The 13978-nt window shown below is 47.3% G+C and overlaps 1 protein-coding gene across 9 annotated transcripts in view; it reads right to left on the reverse strand.

The window, feature by feature from the left end:
- MAP7D3 (MAP7 domain containing 3) overlaps positions 1-13978 on the reverse strand; it is a 133967-nt gene that overhangs the window by 26426 nt on the left and 93563 nt on the right. For 8 of the 9 annotated variants that reach the window (XM_073543533.1, XM_073543532.1, XM_073543536.1 and 5 more), the window contains 5 exons: positions 13751-13931; positions 9232-9336; positions 8918-8971; positions 7540-7600; positions 7010-7205 (listed from right to left, as the gene is read on the reverse strand). In XM_073543533.1, coding sequence (XP_073399634.1) covers positions 7010-7205; positions 7540-7600; positions 8918-8971; positions 9232-9336; positions 13751-13931 — 597 coding nt within the window. The remainder of the gene's footprint in view (positions 1-7009; positions 7206-7539; positions 7601-8917; positions 8972-9231; positions 9337-13750; positions 13932-13978) is intronic. The other variant, XM_073543541.1, reaches the window with a different exon arrangement.

A 13978-nucleotide genomic window follows, 5' to 3' on the forward strand; every position in this document is an offset into this window, starting at 1 on the left:
CCCCCAATGAAGGCTCCGAGAAACAGATTTTACGGTAAGCAACCCAAAAATCCTGTTTTCGCTATCGCCTCATTGGGGGACACAGAGACCATGGGACGTCCCAAAGCAGTCCCTGGGGAGGGAAATCAAACTTCCATCAGGCCAGCAGACTCACCACCGCTGCCTGCAGTATCCTTCTTCCTAGGCTGGCATCCGCCGAAGCGTAGGCGTGGACCCTGTAGAATTTCACAAACGTGTGAACAGATGACCAGGTTGCAGCTTTGCAAAGCTGCAGAGCAGAAGCTGTGTGGTGCACCGCCTAGGAGGCACTCACCGCCCGGGTAGAGTGAGCTCTAATTCCAGGAGGGACCACTCGATGCTTGACCCGATAGGCTTCCAAAATTGCCGATCTGATCCAGCGAGCAATAGTAGCCTTGAAGGCCGACTGACCTTTCCGCGCATCATGTAATGACGAAGAGAGAGACTGTGTTCCGCAAGGGAGTCGTCCTAGCGAGGTAGACTTTCATCGCCCTGACCAGGTCTAGCTTGTTCAAGGAGCGTTCAAGAGGACGAGTTGGACCTGGACAAAAGGACGGGAGAACAATATCCTCATACAGGTGGAAAGTGGACACCACTTTAGGAAGGAAAGAGGGCGGAGGCCGCAGGACCACCTTATCCTGGTGGGGTACCAAGAAAGGGGAGCAACAAGAAAGGGCCGTCAATGCCGACACACGCCGGATGGAGGTGATGGCCACCAGGAAGGCAACTGTCCAGGAGAGAAGGGATAGGGAAACTTCCCTGAGAGGTTGGAAGGGTGGACCTTGCAGAACCTCGAGAACCAGATTAAGATCCCATGGATCCACAGGCGTGCGGTACGGAGGTGCCGCATGATCCACCCCTGAAGGAAGGTCTTGACCTGCGGATGGGAGGCCAACGTCTTCTGGAACAGAATGGAAATCGCCGAAACTTGACCTTTTAAAGAGCTGAGGGTAAGGCCTGCATCAAGGCCTGTCTGGAGGAACGCCAGGACAGAAGGGAATGAAAAAGTACATGGGCAGAATGTTATTGGCCTCGCTCCAAGTGAAATAGGCCTTCCACGTACAATAATAAATTTTGGAAGACGAAGGCCTTCTAGCCCGGATCATGGTGTGAATAACCCGATCTGAAAAACCTGACCGTTTCAGAACCACGGTCTCAACAGCCATGCCGTTAAATAGAGCGGCTGAGAATTAGGGTGGCAAATCGGACCCTGAGACAGCAGATCTGCTCTGTGGAAGCTTCCAGGGGGCGTCCGCGAGCAGGAGGACGATGGACGCGAACCAAGATCTTCTGGGCCAATCAGGAGCGATAATGACGACTGGAATCCCTACCGCCTTGATTTTCTTCAACAATTTGGGAAGAGGAAGGGGAGGGAAAAGGTAGGGGAGCTCGAACTGAGACCAAGGAATGGTCAGAGCATCGGCGCCCCTGTGAGAGGATCTCGGGCCCTGGATACGAACTGTAGGACTTTGCTGTTTAGGCGAGACGCCAGCAGATCTACGTCTGGAGTCCCCCAACAACGGCAAAGTTGATGAGAGACGTCCGGATGTAAGGACCACTCTCCCGTTGCGAGACCTCGCGGCTGAGAAAAACGGCGGTCCAGTTGTCCATGCCGGGAATGTGCACCGTGGAAATCTCTGGGACTGATACCTCTGCCCAGTGAAGAATCTTGGACACTTCCGCTAGAGCTGAGGATCTTCGTGACCCCCCCCCTTGGAGATTGAAATATGCCACCGCTGTGGCATTGTCTATCTGAATTCGGATTGCAAACCCCTGAGAAGCTTTCCCCAGTGAATGAGAGACAGATAAATCGCCCGTATCTTGAGGACGTTGATAGGCAGAGTTGTGTATTGAGTCGACCACCAACCCTGAACAGCGTGATTGCGAAACACTGCACCCCAGCCTAATAGACTGGCATTCGTTGTCACAATCTGTTAGAGAATCGGAAGGAATTATCTGCCCAGAGAAAAGAGAGGTGACGCCAGCCACCAATTGAGGGATTGTTTGACCCGGGGCGAAAGGTGAATTGGCCGATCCAGGGAAAGGACAGACCTGTTCCACTGAGACAGGATGGCTTGTTGAAGCGGTCTTGAGTGAAATTGGGCAAAGGGAACAGCTTCGGCCGTCGCCACCATCTTACCCAAGACTTTCATGGCTGACCGGAGAGATGGAAGCAGTGTGCCCTGCAGTGACCGTACATCTCGCCGCAGAGAGATCGTTTTCTCTAGTGGGAGAAAAACCCTTGATCGACGGGTGTCGAACAATAGGCCTAGAAACACAAGACGTTGTGTCGGAACAAGGCAGGATATCGTTTGTTGACGAGCCACCCTAAATTGGACATGGTGTCGAGAATGATGGGAAGACTTTGGCAAGTCTGGTGAAAAAAACGGAGCTTTGATTAGAATGTCGTCGAGGTATGGAAAGAGGGTGAGGCCTCTGATCCTCAACAAGGCGATCAACGCCGCCATGATCTTTGTAAATACTCTGGGTGCGGTGGCGAGACCGAACGGCAGTGCGACAAACTGGTACAGGACCTGGTGAAATGCGAAATGCAGGAATTTCTGATGCCCGGAAAGGATGGGCACATGCAGATAGGCATGTTGAATGTCTATTGAGCACATGAATTCCTGCGCTTCCATGGAAGCGATTACTGAACGAAGTGACTCCATCCTGAAATGTCGTAGGCGGGCCCTCCTGTTCCGTAACTTGAGGTCCAGGATGGGCTGGACCGCGCCGCCTTTTTTTTTTTTTTTTTTTCTTTCTCGATACTACAAACAGGTTTGAATAAAACCCTGTGAAACGTTCTGACTCGGAAACGGGCACAATCACCCCGGAACTGAGGAGGGAAGCGATGGATGCAAAGAAACCCGGTACTAAGGCAGGGTCTTATGGAGGTCGGGACTCGAAGAAATGATCCCGGGGCCGAGAAGCGAGCTCTATCTTGTATCCTGAGGATACAACCTCCTCGACCCAAGAGTCTTCTACTGAGGCAAGCTAGATGTCTCTGAAGAAAAGGAGTCAACCGCCCAGTTGTGACGGCGCCTCGGGGTTTCGTTTATAGTCATGCTGATGTGGACCGTCCAGTTCTAGACCTGGAGGATATGCCCTGGGAGGAGTGAGATAGCCAGGAGGGAGTGGGCCTAAAGAAGACCTTCTTGCTATCCTGGCGTGCTTGCGGCCTTTGTTGGCTGGAAAAGGTTTCTGCCGTCGCGAAGCAGCGGAAGGACCGAAACTGATGCCTTGGAGGAGGTCTACAAAGCTTGGACTGAGGGAGAAGAGAGCTTGTGCCTCCAGTGACGTCCTTAATAATCTGGTCCAGCTGGGATCCGAAAAGACGCGCGCCCTGAAAAGGCAGATTGGTAAGGGACTTTTCTGAAGACAAATCCGCATGCCGAGCCTTGAGCCAAAATGTACGCCGGATTGCTACCACGTTGCTGGACGCTTGAGCTGCGCTAGATGCAGCAACCAAGGAGGCCGAGACCAGATAATCCCCTGCATGGGAGATTTAGTTGGCTAGCTCAGCCAAACGCTCTAGTTGGGCTTTATCTAAAATGCCCTGGTGTAGATCCACCGCCCAAGTAGCTATGGCTTTAGCTATCCAAGTTGAAGCGAAGGCAGGGCTCAGCGCCATCGCAGCCGCTTCGAACGCTGACTTTGCTAAGGATTCTATAATCCTATCGTTAGAATCCTTCAGAGACGCCACACCTGAAATCGGGATGACCGTGTTGTTAGATAGTCTGGACACGGGAGCGTCTATAGAGGGAGACGCCGACCAATTGTCGGTGAGCTCCTTTAGAAAATGGATACAGCACGCCGAGGCGCTTCCCTCTTTGAAAGCGCCTGGTCGGATTTTCTGTCTCCCTGGTAAAGAGCTTGCCAAACTCAGAGTGCGGGACGAAGACTCTGGAAAGGTGTTTCTGCCCGTCTGAACAAAACCTCCTGATCTGAGGGTTTCGCAGGGGAGTCCGTGATTTCGAAAGTGTGGTAAGTCGCAGCAATGAGGTTCTGTACCGTAACCTTCATGTCGCGTCCTGGTCCGAATCCAGCTCTAACATCTCTTCGGATGGCGCATGCGAGTACGCCTCGCCTGATTCGTGCTATGAGGAGAGATGGGGCGAGGGGAGGATTCCGGCCGGAGATCCTGCCTGGGCCTTTACGGCTCATGGTCGCTGGCTCGGATGGAACCTCTTGTGCCCTGCTGGATACTGTAGAAGTGTCCAGGGGCAGCTTATCAAGAACGGCAACTAGGGACTGAGACACCCGCCACCGATCGTGAGAGAAGAAGCCCAGCCAGGAATGGGGGGTTCACTCTCACGGGTAGCCATAGGGGGCTCCTGGGCAGCGGGTTGAATGGAATTGCAGCAGTAAAGGCAGATCAAGACATAATGAAAGCACAGTCACTGAAGGAGTACCGGAAGGTTGGGGGACAGGGAGGAGGGTGTCAGTCTGCAGAAGAAGAGCTACTCACGGTCCGTAGTCCAGTGGATAACCCCAGCAAGCGATGCTGCGCAGCTTGTGGATTTGCAGGGTCGCGTGCAGAGTCCGGCTGACAGGTCAGAGAAAACGGCAGCCGCCAGGAGACTGAGAAGCGCGCTCTTTCAGCGAAGACGAAGGGCGGAGCTAACCGCCGCGCTGAGAAAGGTACCGCCCGCTGGAAAAGGTGGGCTGAGCGCTGCGTTGTGCTTAAGTCAGGGCACTAGGAGCAGGAGGAGAGGCGGTGGGCGGGCCTAGGACGGGCGGGAGAGAAGCCCGCCTGAGAATAACGGCGGGGGGCGTGGCCGCGACGCTGTAGTAGGCCCAAAGCGAAGCCGGGGCCTAAATTAATAGCAGCAGCCGCCTGTCAGCACGGGGCGTCGCGGAGGTGACGCAGCATGAACGCTGCCGGGAGAATCCTGGCCAGGGTGAAGGGAGCGGGCTGTAGGACAAATGCGGTGGCTGCAGGGAGGCGCGGGACGACCACGTAAGCCCGCAGCGCTACCGCAGCCCCACTCCAAAGAAAACGCTGAAGCTGCGACCGTGCCGTCTGAGGCGAATGGGGCCCAATACTTACCCTGTCCCGGGCCCAAATGTTACCTGCTGAATAAAGGTACCTTGCTTGTCCTGGATTGAAGTATGTCCGCGCCTCATCCAACCGACAGGCTCTGGTAGGCGGCGAGTGGGTGGGAGACTGACGACAAGGACCATCTGAATCGCTGACACGTATTCGTGTTGGCGTCCGCCTGGAAGGCTGCTGGTCCTGCTGCGGAGAGCTGTGAGGATGCGGGGTGGCAGTACACGTCGTACTCACAGTCTCTTTGTGGGACTACAGATGTGACTGTTCACTCTGTATCCCTCCGGAAAACCTGAAAGGAAATGACGCACATCGAGGTAGATATGGGTCTAATGAAAGACCCGTGTCCACCTCCTACTGACACACTAAGCTAAACTTATATCTTGCTTCCTGTCGGTGGGGTGTACACTGCGGAGGAGGAGCTAACCTTTTTTTGTGCATAGTGTCAGCCTCCTAGTGGCAGCAGCATACACCCATGGTCTCTGTGTCCCCCAATGAGGCGATAGAGAAATGAACTTTATCCCCCAAAACACATTTCAACATCATTGCAGCCCTGCCTTAAAAGGACCAGTTAACATCATTTCAGTGATTGCTCCATTAACACAGGTGTGGGTGTTGATGAGGACAGGGCTGGAGATCAATCTGTCATGATTAAGTAAGAATGACACCACTGGACACTTTAAAAGGAGGCTGGTGCTTGGCATCATTGTTTCTCTGCTGTTAACCATGGTTATCTCTAAAGAAACACGTGCAGTCATCATTGCACTGCACAAAAATGGCCTAACAGGGAAGAGTATCGCAGCTAGAAAGATTGCACCTCAGTCAACAATCTATCACATCATCAAGAACTTCAAGGAGAGAGGTTCCCTTGTTGCCAAAAAGGCTCCAGGGCCCAGGAAAGACCAGCAAGCGCCAGGACCGTCTCTTAAAAGTGTTTCAGCTGCGGGATCGGGCTACCAGCAGTGCAGAGCTTGCTCAGGAATGGCAGCAGGCAGGTGTGAGTGCATCTGCACGCACTGTGAGGCGGAGACTCTTGGAGCAAGGACTGGTCTCAAGGAGGGCAGCAAAGAAGCCACTTCTCTCCAGAAAAAACATCATGGACAGACTGATATTCTGCAAGAGGTACAGGGAGTGGACTGCTGAGGACTGGGGTAAAGTCATCTTCTCTGATGAATCCCCTTTTCGATTGTTTGGGACATCTGGAAAACGGCTTATTCGGAGAAGACCAGGCGAGCGCTACCACCAGTCTTGTCTCATGCCAACTGTCAAGCATCCTGAAACCATTCATGTGTGGGGTTGCTTCTCAGCCAAGGGAATGGGCTCTCTCTCAGTCTTGCCTAAAAATACAGCCATGAATAAAGAATGGTACCAGAATGTCCTCCAAGAGCAACTTCTCCCAACCGTCCAAGTACAGTTTGGCGATCAACAATGCCTTTTTCAACATGATGGAGCAACTTGCCATAAAGCAAAGGTGATAACTAAATGGCTCAGGGAACAAAACATAGAGATTTTGGGACCATGGCCTGGAAACTCCCCAGATCTTAATCCCATTGAGAACTTGTGGTCAATCATCAAGAGACGGGTGGACAAACAAAAACCTTCAAATTCAGACAAAATAAAAGCATTGATTTTGCAAGAATGGACTGCTATCAGTCAGGATTTGATCCAGAAGTTGATTGAGAGCATGCCAGGGAGAATTGCTGAGGTCCTGAAGAAGAAGGGTCAACACTGCAAATATTGACTTGCTGCATTAACTCATTCTGTCAATATGACCTTTTGTTACTCATAATATGATTGCAATTATATTTCTGTATGTGATAAAAACATCTGACAAACACACATAAAAACCAGAGGGCAGCAGATCATGTGAAAATATAATATTTGTGTCATTCTCAAAACTTTTGGCCATGACTGTACATGTACAGCAGTCAATACACTGACCTTGACTCTAGTGCGGGTACGGTTTCTGACGTGTGCCCGTTAATTTTTTCCTCGATGTCTGGCCTGTTCCCATTAATAAATAATTCACTGCTTTCCACTACTGCAGCTTTCGGAGACAACAAAGCCTCTGAAGCCGTTTCTTCTTCCAGTTCGCTGGGTATATCCGCATTCTCATAAATGTCATCCTCATTGTCTCCTGAAAGATAGCAATACTTAGGACAGGATAACAGCACCCAACTTGTGGAGTTGAACAACCACTGATCAGTTTAATCGTTTAATATCCTGCCTAAGAACGCCGATCACGCTTCCAATCTCAACAGAACGATCGCTAGGTTTCACAAACTTTCGGTTTTGCTTGCAAACAAAAAAAAAACAAAAAACAATATCACACAAAAAGAGCCTTCAATCTGGATGTAACCGAAGCCATAATGTTTTCCTCATTCACCCTGTAATACTCTGATGTCCCCATGTAGTCCAAAAATGACGAAATTCATTCTAAAGCTCATGTGTTTGACGCAGACTTGACCAACCTTGCAGATTTTCCTCGACATCACCAATGTCCTCATCATCCTCTTCAGATTTGTCTTCGCTCTTCAAAACAGAGAAGAGACAATTCATTTTTCTCCATTATTAAAGAATCACTCCCACAAAGTGTTTTATGCTCTAAACATGTTCTAAATGTGTATGTAGTGTACTGTGAGTATAGTAATATACTGTACTTACTGGTTGTTGTCTTCCCCAGTTTCCAGCACCACGCCAGTCCTCTACTCACTCACGTGACTGGGGATAATGTGAGCCAGAAGTCACTTTTGGGCTTACATAGTAAAAGCAACCTGCGGCTCACACATAAACCCCAGTGCGATCCGCCAAGTTGGAATTTCAGTCACACGAGTGAGAAGACGACCGGGGTGGTGCTGGAAACTGGGGAAGACAGCGATCAATAAGTATAATACACTTACACAACATTACACATACATTTAGGCAGCTTTAGGAAATAGGAAAAAATAGTGGGAGTGCTTTTTAATAAAATTATATATTTTTTTTTTTTTAAGGATTAGCCAATAAAAAATGCAGGATTTGAGATTTGATACATTTTAGAAATCTTGGTTCTCCTGCTTTACAGGGAATCTGTCACCATTTTTGGCCTATAAGATGCGACCACAGGCATCAGGGGCTTATCTACAGCATTCTGTAATGCTGTAGATAAGCCCCTGATGTAATCTGAAAGAGCAGAAAAACGAGTTATATTATACTCACCCGGGGGTCAGGTCCGATGGGTGTCGTGGTCCGATGGGTGTCGTGGTCCGATGCCTCCCATCTTCATACGATGATGTCCTCCTCCTTGCTTCTCACTCGGCTCCTGCGCAGCTGTACTTTATCTGCCCTGTTGAGGGCAGAGTAAAGTACTGCATTGCGCAGGCGCCGGACCTCTCTGACCTTTCCCGGCGCCGGCGCACTGCAGTACTCTTTATCTTTCAGGTTACATCGGGAGCTTATCTACAGCATTACAGAATGCTGTAAATAAGCCCCTGATGGCGGTGGCCACACCTCATAGGCCAAAAATGAGGTGACAGATTCCTTTTAAACAATCTCTTTTTGTTGGAAGGGTCCCTTAATGATCATGCTGAGGAAAAGACATCCAGAAGTTGTGTTGAAATCCCTGTTGTGCAACGATTACATAGCACTCGTGGAGATCAATTGCCTGTCCAAGTAACACATGTATTAGGCATGTCCTACTAAGAGACAGATGTGCTGAGGGTACTGAGAAAAGGGTCACCACCCAGAACCCACTGAATGACTGTATAATTCCCTGTAAATGTAAGCACCAGTGCACAAGGAGTAACACCATCCCTTCCCAGCTTATGTTATATTAATTATTCCATCAGAAAAATCGATAGCTGTACCTACCTTGATATCACTTTGATCATTCTTCCTAGTTCTCTTCATTATTTCTTCAATTCTCTATAAAAAGACATAACGTACAATTAACATTCATATTATGTTGTATACACAGATACAACATACATAGACTGGCCAGACACATTAGCCTTCCCCCGATAGAACCAGCGTAACAATGGAACAAAGTTTACCACCATACCTAATAAAACCTGATGATCTTGGGCGATCACACTGTTACTTTCCTGCTGCTTCACACGTTTAGGAAATAGAAAAAGAAAAAAAAAAGGACAGTAATAGCAGAAAATGTAAAGATAACCAAATACCTTTTTTCTTTGTAATCTTTCCTGCATATTTTGGTGCATGATTTTTTCCCGTTCCTGTCTTTGTTTCTCAGCTTCTTCAAGAGCTTTGGCTTCTGCTTCTTCTCTCTTAAATGAATAACAATTTACAATGTATATAACCAGTTACACCGTTACAATACTGTCATAGCACATCACTAGCATATGTTATAGCAGGATCGGCATGACTCCGACCTCTGGGACTCTCATTCATTACTTATTCAGTGCACAGCAGATCTTCTGTCAATCTGCAGTTCAGAGGCTAAAACACATCTCCAATTTGTGTAGGGAAATAAACCCTAAATGATTAATGTTGTTATATCCAAGCAATATGTCTGTGTAAGATAGATGAACAGGAGGGGGAACATGGCTAAGTCCCACCCAATAAACTAATCATAACCTACGCCTCAAAGGTGGCGTAAATTAAGACAGAAGGGTACTCGAATCCATGACCACTTAAACTGCCCTTTATAGTCTTAATATTATGTGTTAATTTTTTCATTTTGACATTGATAGACTTTCATATTTCCTACTATGCATTTAATTTCTTGGTATCCTTTTATATTTTGACATAGATACAGTATTAGCCCTCTATACATGTCATCATTGCATTGTTTCTGCCTGTCTGTGTCCTCCCAGCACGGGTGTGGGCCTCTGCTTCCGAAACATCCGGCGGCTCTCGGCGTCAACCGTTGCCTGGTGATTGGTCACATGCCTGTGACGTCACCGCCGTCTGTTGTCTTGGTTGCTGCGGTCACGCGCGCGTCATCAGGGGTGGACCTGACGCGGACCATGACACACTATGGGAGGGGTTTACTTAGACCGCCCACTTGTTGAGGCAACATGCGCGTCATTAGGGGCAGACGTGACGCGAATTATGACACATGGTGGGAGGGGTTTTATTTAGCTATACCTCTGGCTTTATTCTTTTGTTTAAAATTGCATCCAGCGGCGCTGGATAGCACTGCATATTAAACATATCCCCACCTGTGTCGCCTCTTTATCTCATGTTATATTGTGGCTGATGTTTACACATGCCACATTATAATCTGGTGGGGTGGTTTGTTTATTTATCAGGCGTTTCCGTGGTGATAGGCGCCATCTTATAGGAGGGAGATTAGATACATGATACCATTGGCTTACCTGATCATGTGTATAAGTTCCACAGCCTCATTGGTGGATTTATATTTTAAATACCCTCTGTTTCCCACTTCCTGCTATCCCTTGATAAAGGCCATCTTGCCGAAACATGCGTTGGGAGGGGCACGCCAGGGCGGACCTTATTTACAGACCAGGAAAGGTAATATGTATATCTATTGTATTTATTCTTGCCTTTGATACACCATCTGCATACCATGTGCAGTCGTATATTCTGTGACTGCGGATAATGATACTTGTTGTTTGGGTTTTGCATACTATGCCTGGTCATTTTATTGTGATCTGGGATAATACAATATACTCTTTCTGATATTTTTGCAATTTTGCTACTATGTTATGATAAAATCATGTATATCCCCTTGGTCCTATCCTCCCCATTTTTGTCCATGTGCTTTCTATGGTCAATTGACTTTTATCACACCCTTTTCTCCATTCCTGATACCTTAATAAAATAATTTTGTATTTTCATATCTAATTGTATTGGACTCTTTGATCGCTTCTTTTTCTATTTATATGTAATATTTTTTGCGATTGTCCCATTATATCCTTCTACAGTCCCATTTTATAGTGCTACATTTCAGTGTAGTTTGTTTCTTCTATTAACCGTTAAATGGGTATTGCTTCCATGAAATTATTATGGTCTAATCCATGACCGCAGTAGATTTCTAACAATAGCGAACTGCAGCTGAAAAAGAGAGGATTTTTAGTGCTCCATGTAACATTTCATTCTTGCAGTCTTCACTGGAGGAATAAGAAAACCATGGGTGAAGTCTTCGGCCACCAGTGTCAGGAGGCGACACTACATACCTTCTACATACCTTTCCAGGTGACTACACTTGGCCTACCAGAGCTAAACTACTCAGTGACAAAGCAATAGAAGAAGCAAAAGAATGAAAGAACCATCCTGGGAAGGAAAACATAAAACACCCTACCAAAAGGGAAAACAATGCGGGCTTATGGTGAGTACCAAGAATCTTTTTTCAGGATCATCATTTGGAGACATAGGAAACCATAGGATGACTGAAAGCCGTACATGGGGTAGGAAACATAAGTGTTACAAAAGGAAGAATAGCAAACTCTCAGGTACCACTCAAGTGACTGTTGCATGTAGCACTTTTTTTGCCAAGACTTGTATCCCCCAACACAACCTAAGGAACAATGTAAAACTTTAAAAAGGCAATGACTGATGACCAAGTAGAAGCCTTAAAGACGTGTAGAACAGATGCCTGGTGATATATCAGCCAGGAGAGAAGTGAACCATGACTGCACTGACTTTAACCTGATATGCTTCCAGAATTGCAGATCGAAACCAGTGAGCAATAGTAGCCTTGGAGGCAGCCAGACTTTTGCGATAGCCATCCAGGCTGGCAAATAAGGGATCGACACATCAGATAGAGGCCGTGAAAGACAGTGTCACAGAGCTTTGACCATGCCTAGCTTATGTAGGGACCACACAGAGGGATGAGAAGGTGAAGGGCAAAAGGAAGGAAAGACCATATACTTATTAAAGGTTAAAGTTAGAGATCACTATCGGGAGAAAAGAGGGTACAGGGAGTAAAGACCACCTTTGAAAGTAAAGGACAAGGAGCAGAGAGGAACAGGAGAGTACTGCCAGTTTGGAAACGCACCTGATAGAAGAGAAAAGTCACCAATCTGCATAACAATAGAGGACCTGAAGGGTATCCAAAGCCAGATTCAGGTCCCACTGATAAAAGAAGGGAGGAGAGCAGAAGTGTGCCACGCCTTGAATAAAAGTCTTGAACTGAGACTTGGAAAGGCATGTTGCTCTGGAAAAACATAGCCAAGGTAGAGACCTGGCCCTTGTGAGAACTGAGTGCCAATCCAGACTCAAGATCGGACTGCAAAAAAGAAAAAAAAGAACCAGAAGGGATAATACATGTCAGCGATGTAATTGGATTCGCACAAACGGAAAAAAGGCCATGTGCCATGGTAGCCCCGCAAAGGGGAAGGCCTTCACAGAAGGCATTCATCCCAAGAAAAAGAAGATGCAGAGCCAGGATCATGGAGGACTTCAGCCCGTTTATGATCCACCTAAATCAAGATATGGTGTCCAAGGTGATTTCAAGTTCTTTTTAGAAAAAAGGAGCCTTGATGAGAATGTCATCCAGGTAGTGAATAACTATAAGCCCCCTGGTACGAAGAAACCTGCGTGAACACCGTGGGGGCCATGGCCAGGCAGAAGGAGAGGGCTACAAAGTGAAAGGGCTGGACCACAAAGCGGAGAAACTTCTGATGAGCAGGACATAAGGGAATATGGAAATAGACACCCTTTATATCCACAGGACAGAAATTCCCCTGGTTCCATGGAATTTATAATAATAGAACGAAGAGACTTCATTCTGAAGTGTTATAGTGGGACCTTCTCTTGCTTACAAATCTTAGGGCTGGAATTAGCCGTCCTTCTTGGATAAGAGGAAAAGTTTGAAGTGCTCCCAAGGAGGAAAATAGATGGCCTGGAAAAAAACGCAAGCCAAGAAGGAAGTACAAGGAGCATGAGATCTGAAGAAATGATTACGTGAGAAAGAGGTACACTATCTTGGAGCTGGAAACAACCTATTTGGCCCAGGTGTTGACTCAATGGAGAGCAACACATACTGGCTGAATAACCATCCGCCAACCCAAAGAGAGCCTCTGGGTGAGGACAGCTTGTCATGCTGAGGAAATTGTGTTGCCTCTAGACCTACAGGACAATCAGCAGTCAAATGGCAAGGACCGTCCACCCACGTACCAGATGGCCGATTGAGTCAGGTACTATGGTCCAGTCTTCCAGACGAGAAAGGAGACAGACTGACCACTACATGTTGTTATCTCTGTTCATAGTGGAGCGAACAGAGTGACCATTCCGCTGAAAAACCATAGGCAGAAACAAGTCTGGACCCCAGACCTGTACCTGCCTCCTACACATCACAAAGCTAAACTGAGAAGCTTGGCACCGGTAGGTCAGGTGTAGCCTGCCAGGAAGGAGAAAACTTTTTTTTACGACGTGTGTTCTTGTCAGCCTCCTGTTAGCAGTAGACTTTATCCATAGTTTGCTGTGTGTCCCAATGAACACACGAGAAATGTGCCAAATACTTAAGAGGAACATGTCTCTTATTGACTTGAACGAATTTTACTCCCTCGTACTCTGCATCAAGACTTGGGTAGAAAATGACTGTCTTGATGAATCGACTGCAAAGTATATTAGAAAGTTACAAAACTATTCATGGGAGAATGATTTTATTTCAATGACAATGCATGAAATCCCTTTACATCTATTATATTTAATGAAATCCTGATTAATGTAATAACCAAATGATCCCTACAAGCAGACAAACATGTTAGATACCTGCTGCTGAAGCTCCATCAGGTGCTCCTGTTCTTCTTGGTCTCTGCGGATCTTTTCCTCTTGAGCTAGTCTTTCTTCCTCCTCTCTTTCCAGCTTTCTCTTCTCCTCCAATAGTTTTGTCTCTTCTTCTAACCTTAGCCTGTCTTCTTCTGCTTTACGAGCCATTTCTTCTCGCTTTATCCTGTCAAAAGTTGAAAGTGAAATAAAGAAAAAAAAGAGGATGTGTCC

The sequence above is a fragment of the Dendrobates tinctorius genome, unplaced genomic scaffold, assembly GCF_039654945.1.
Source record: "Dendrobates tinctorius isolate UK_male_01 unplaced genomic scaffold, ASM3965494v1 ptg000133l, whole genome shotgun sequence".
Classification (NCBI taxonomy): domain Eukaryota; kingdom Metazoa; phylum Chordata; class Amphibia; order Anura; family Dendrobatidae; genus Dendrobates; species Dendrobates tinctorius.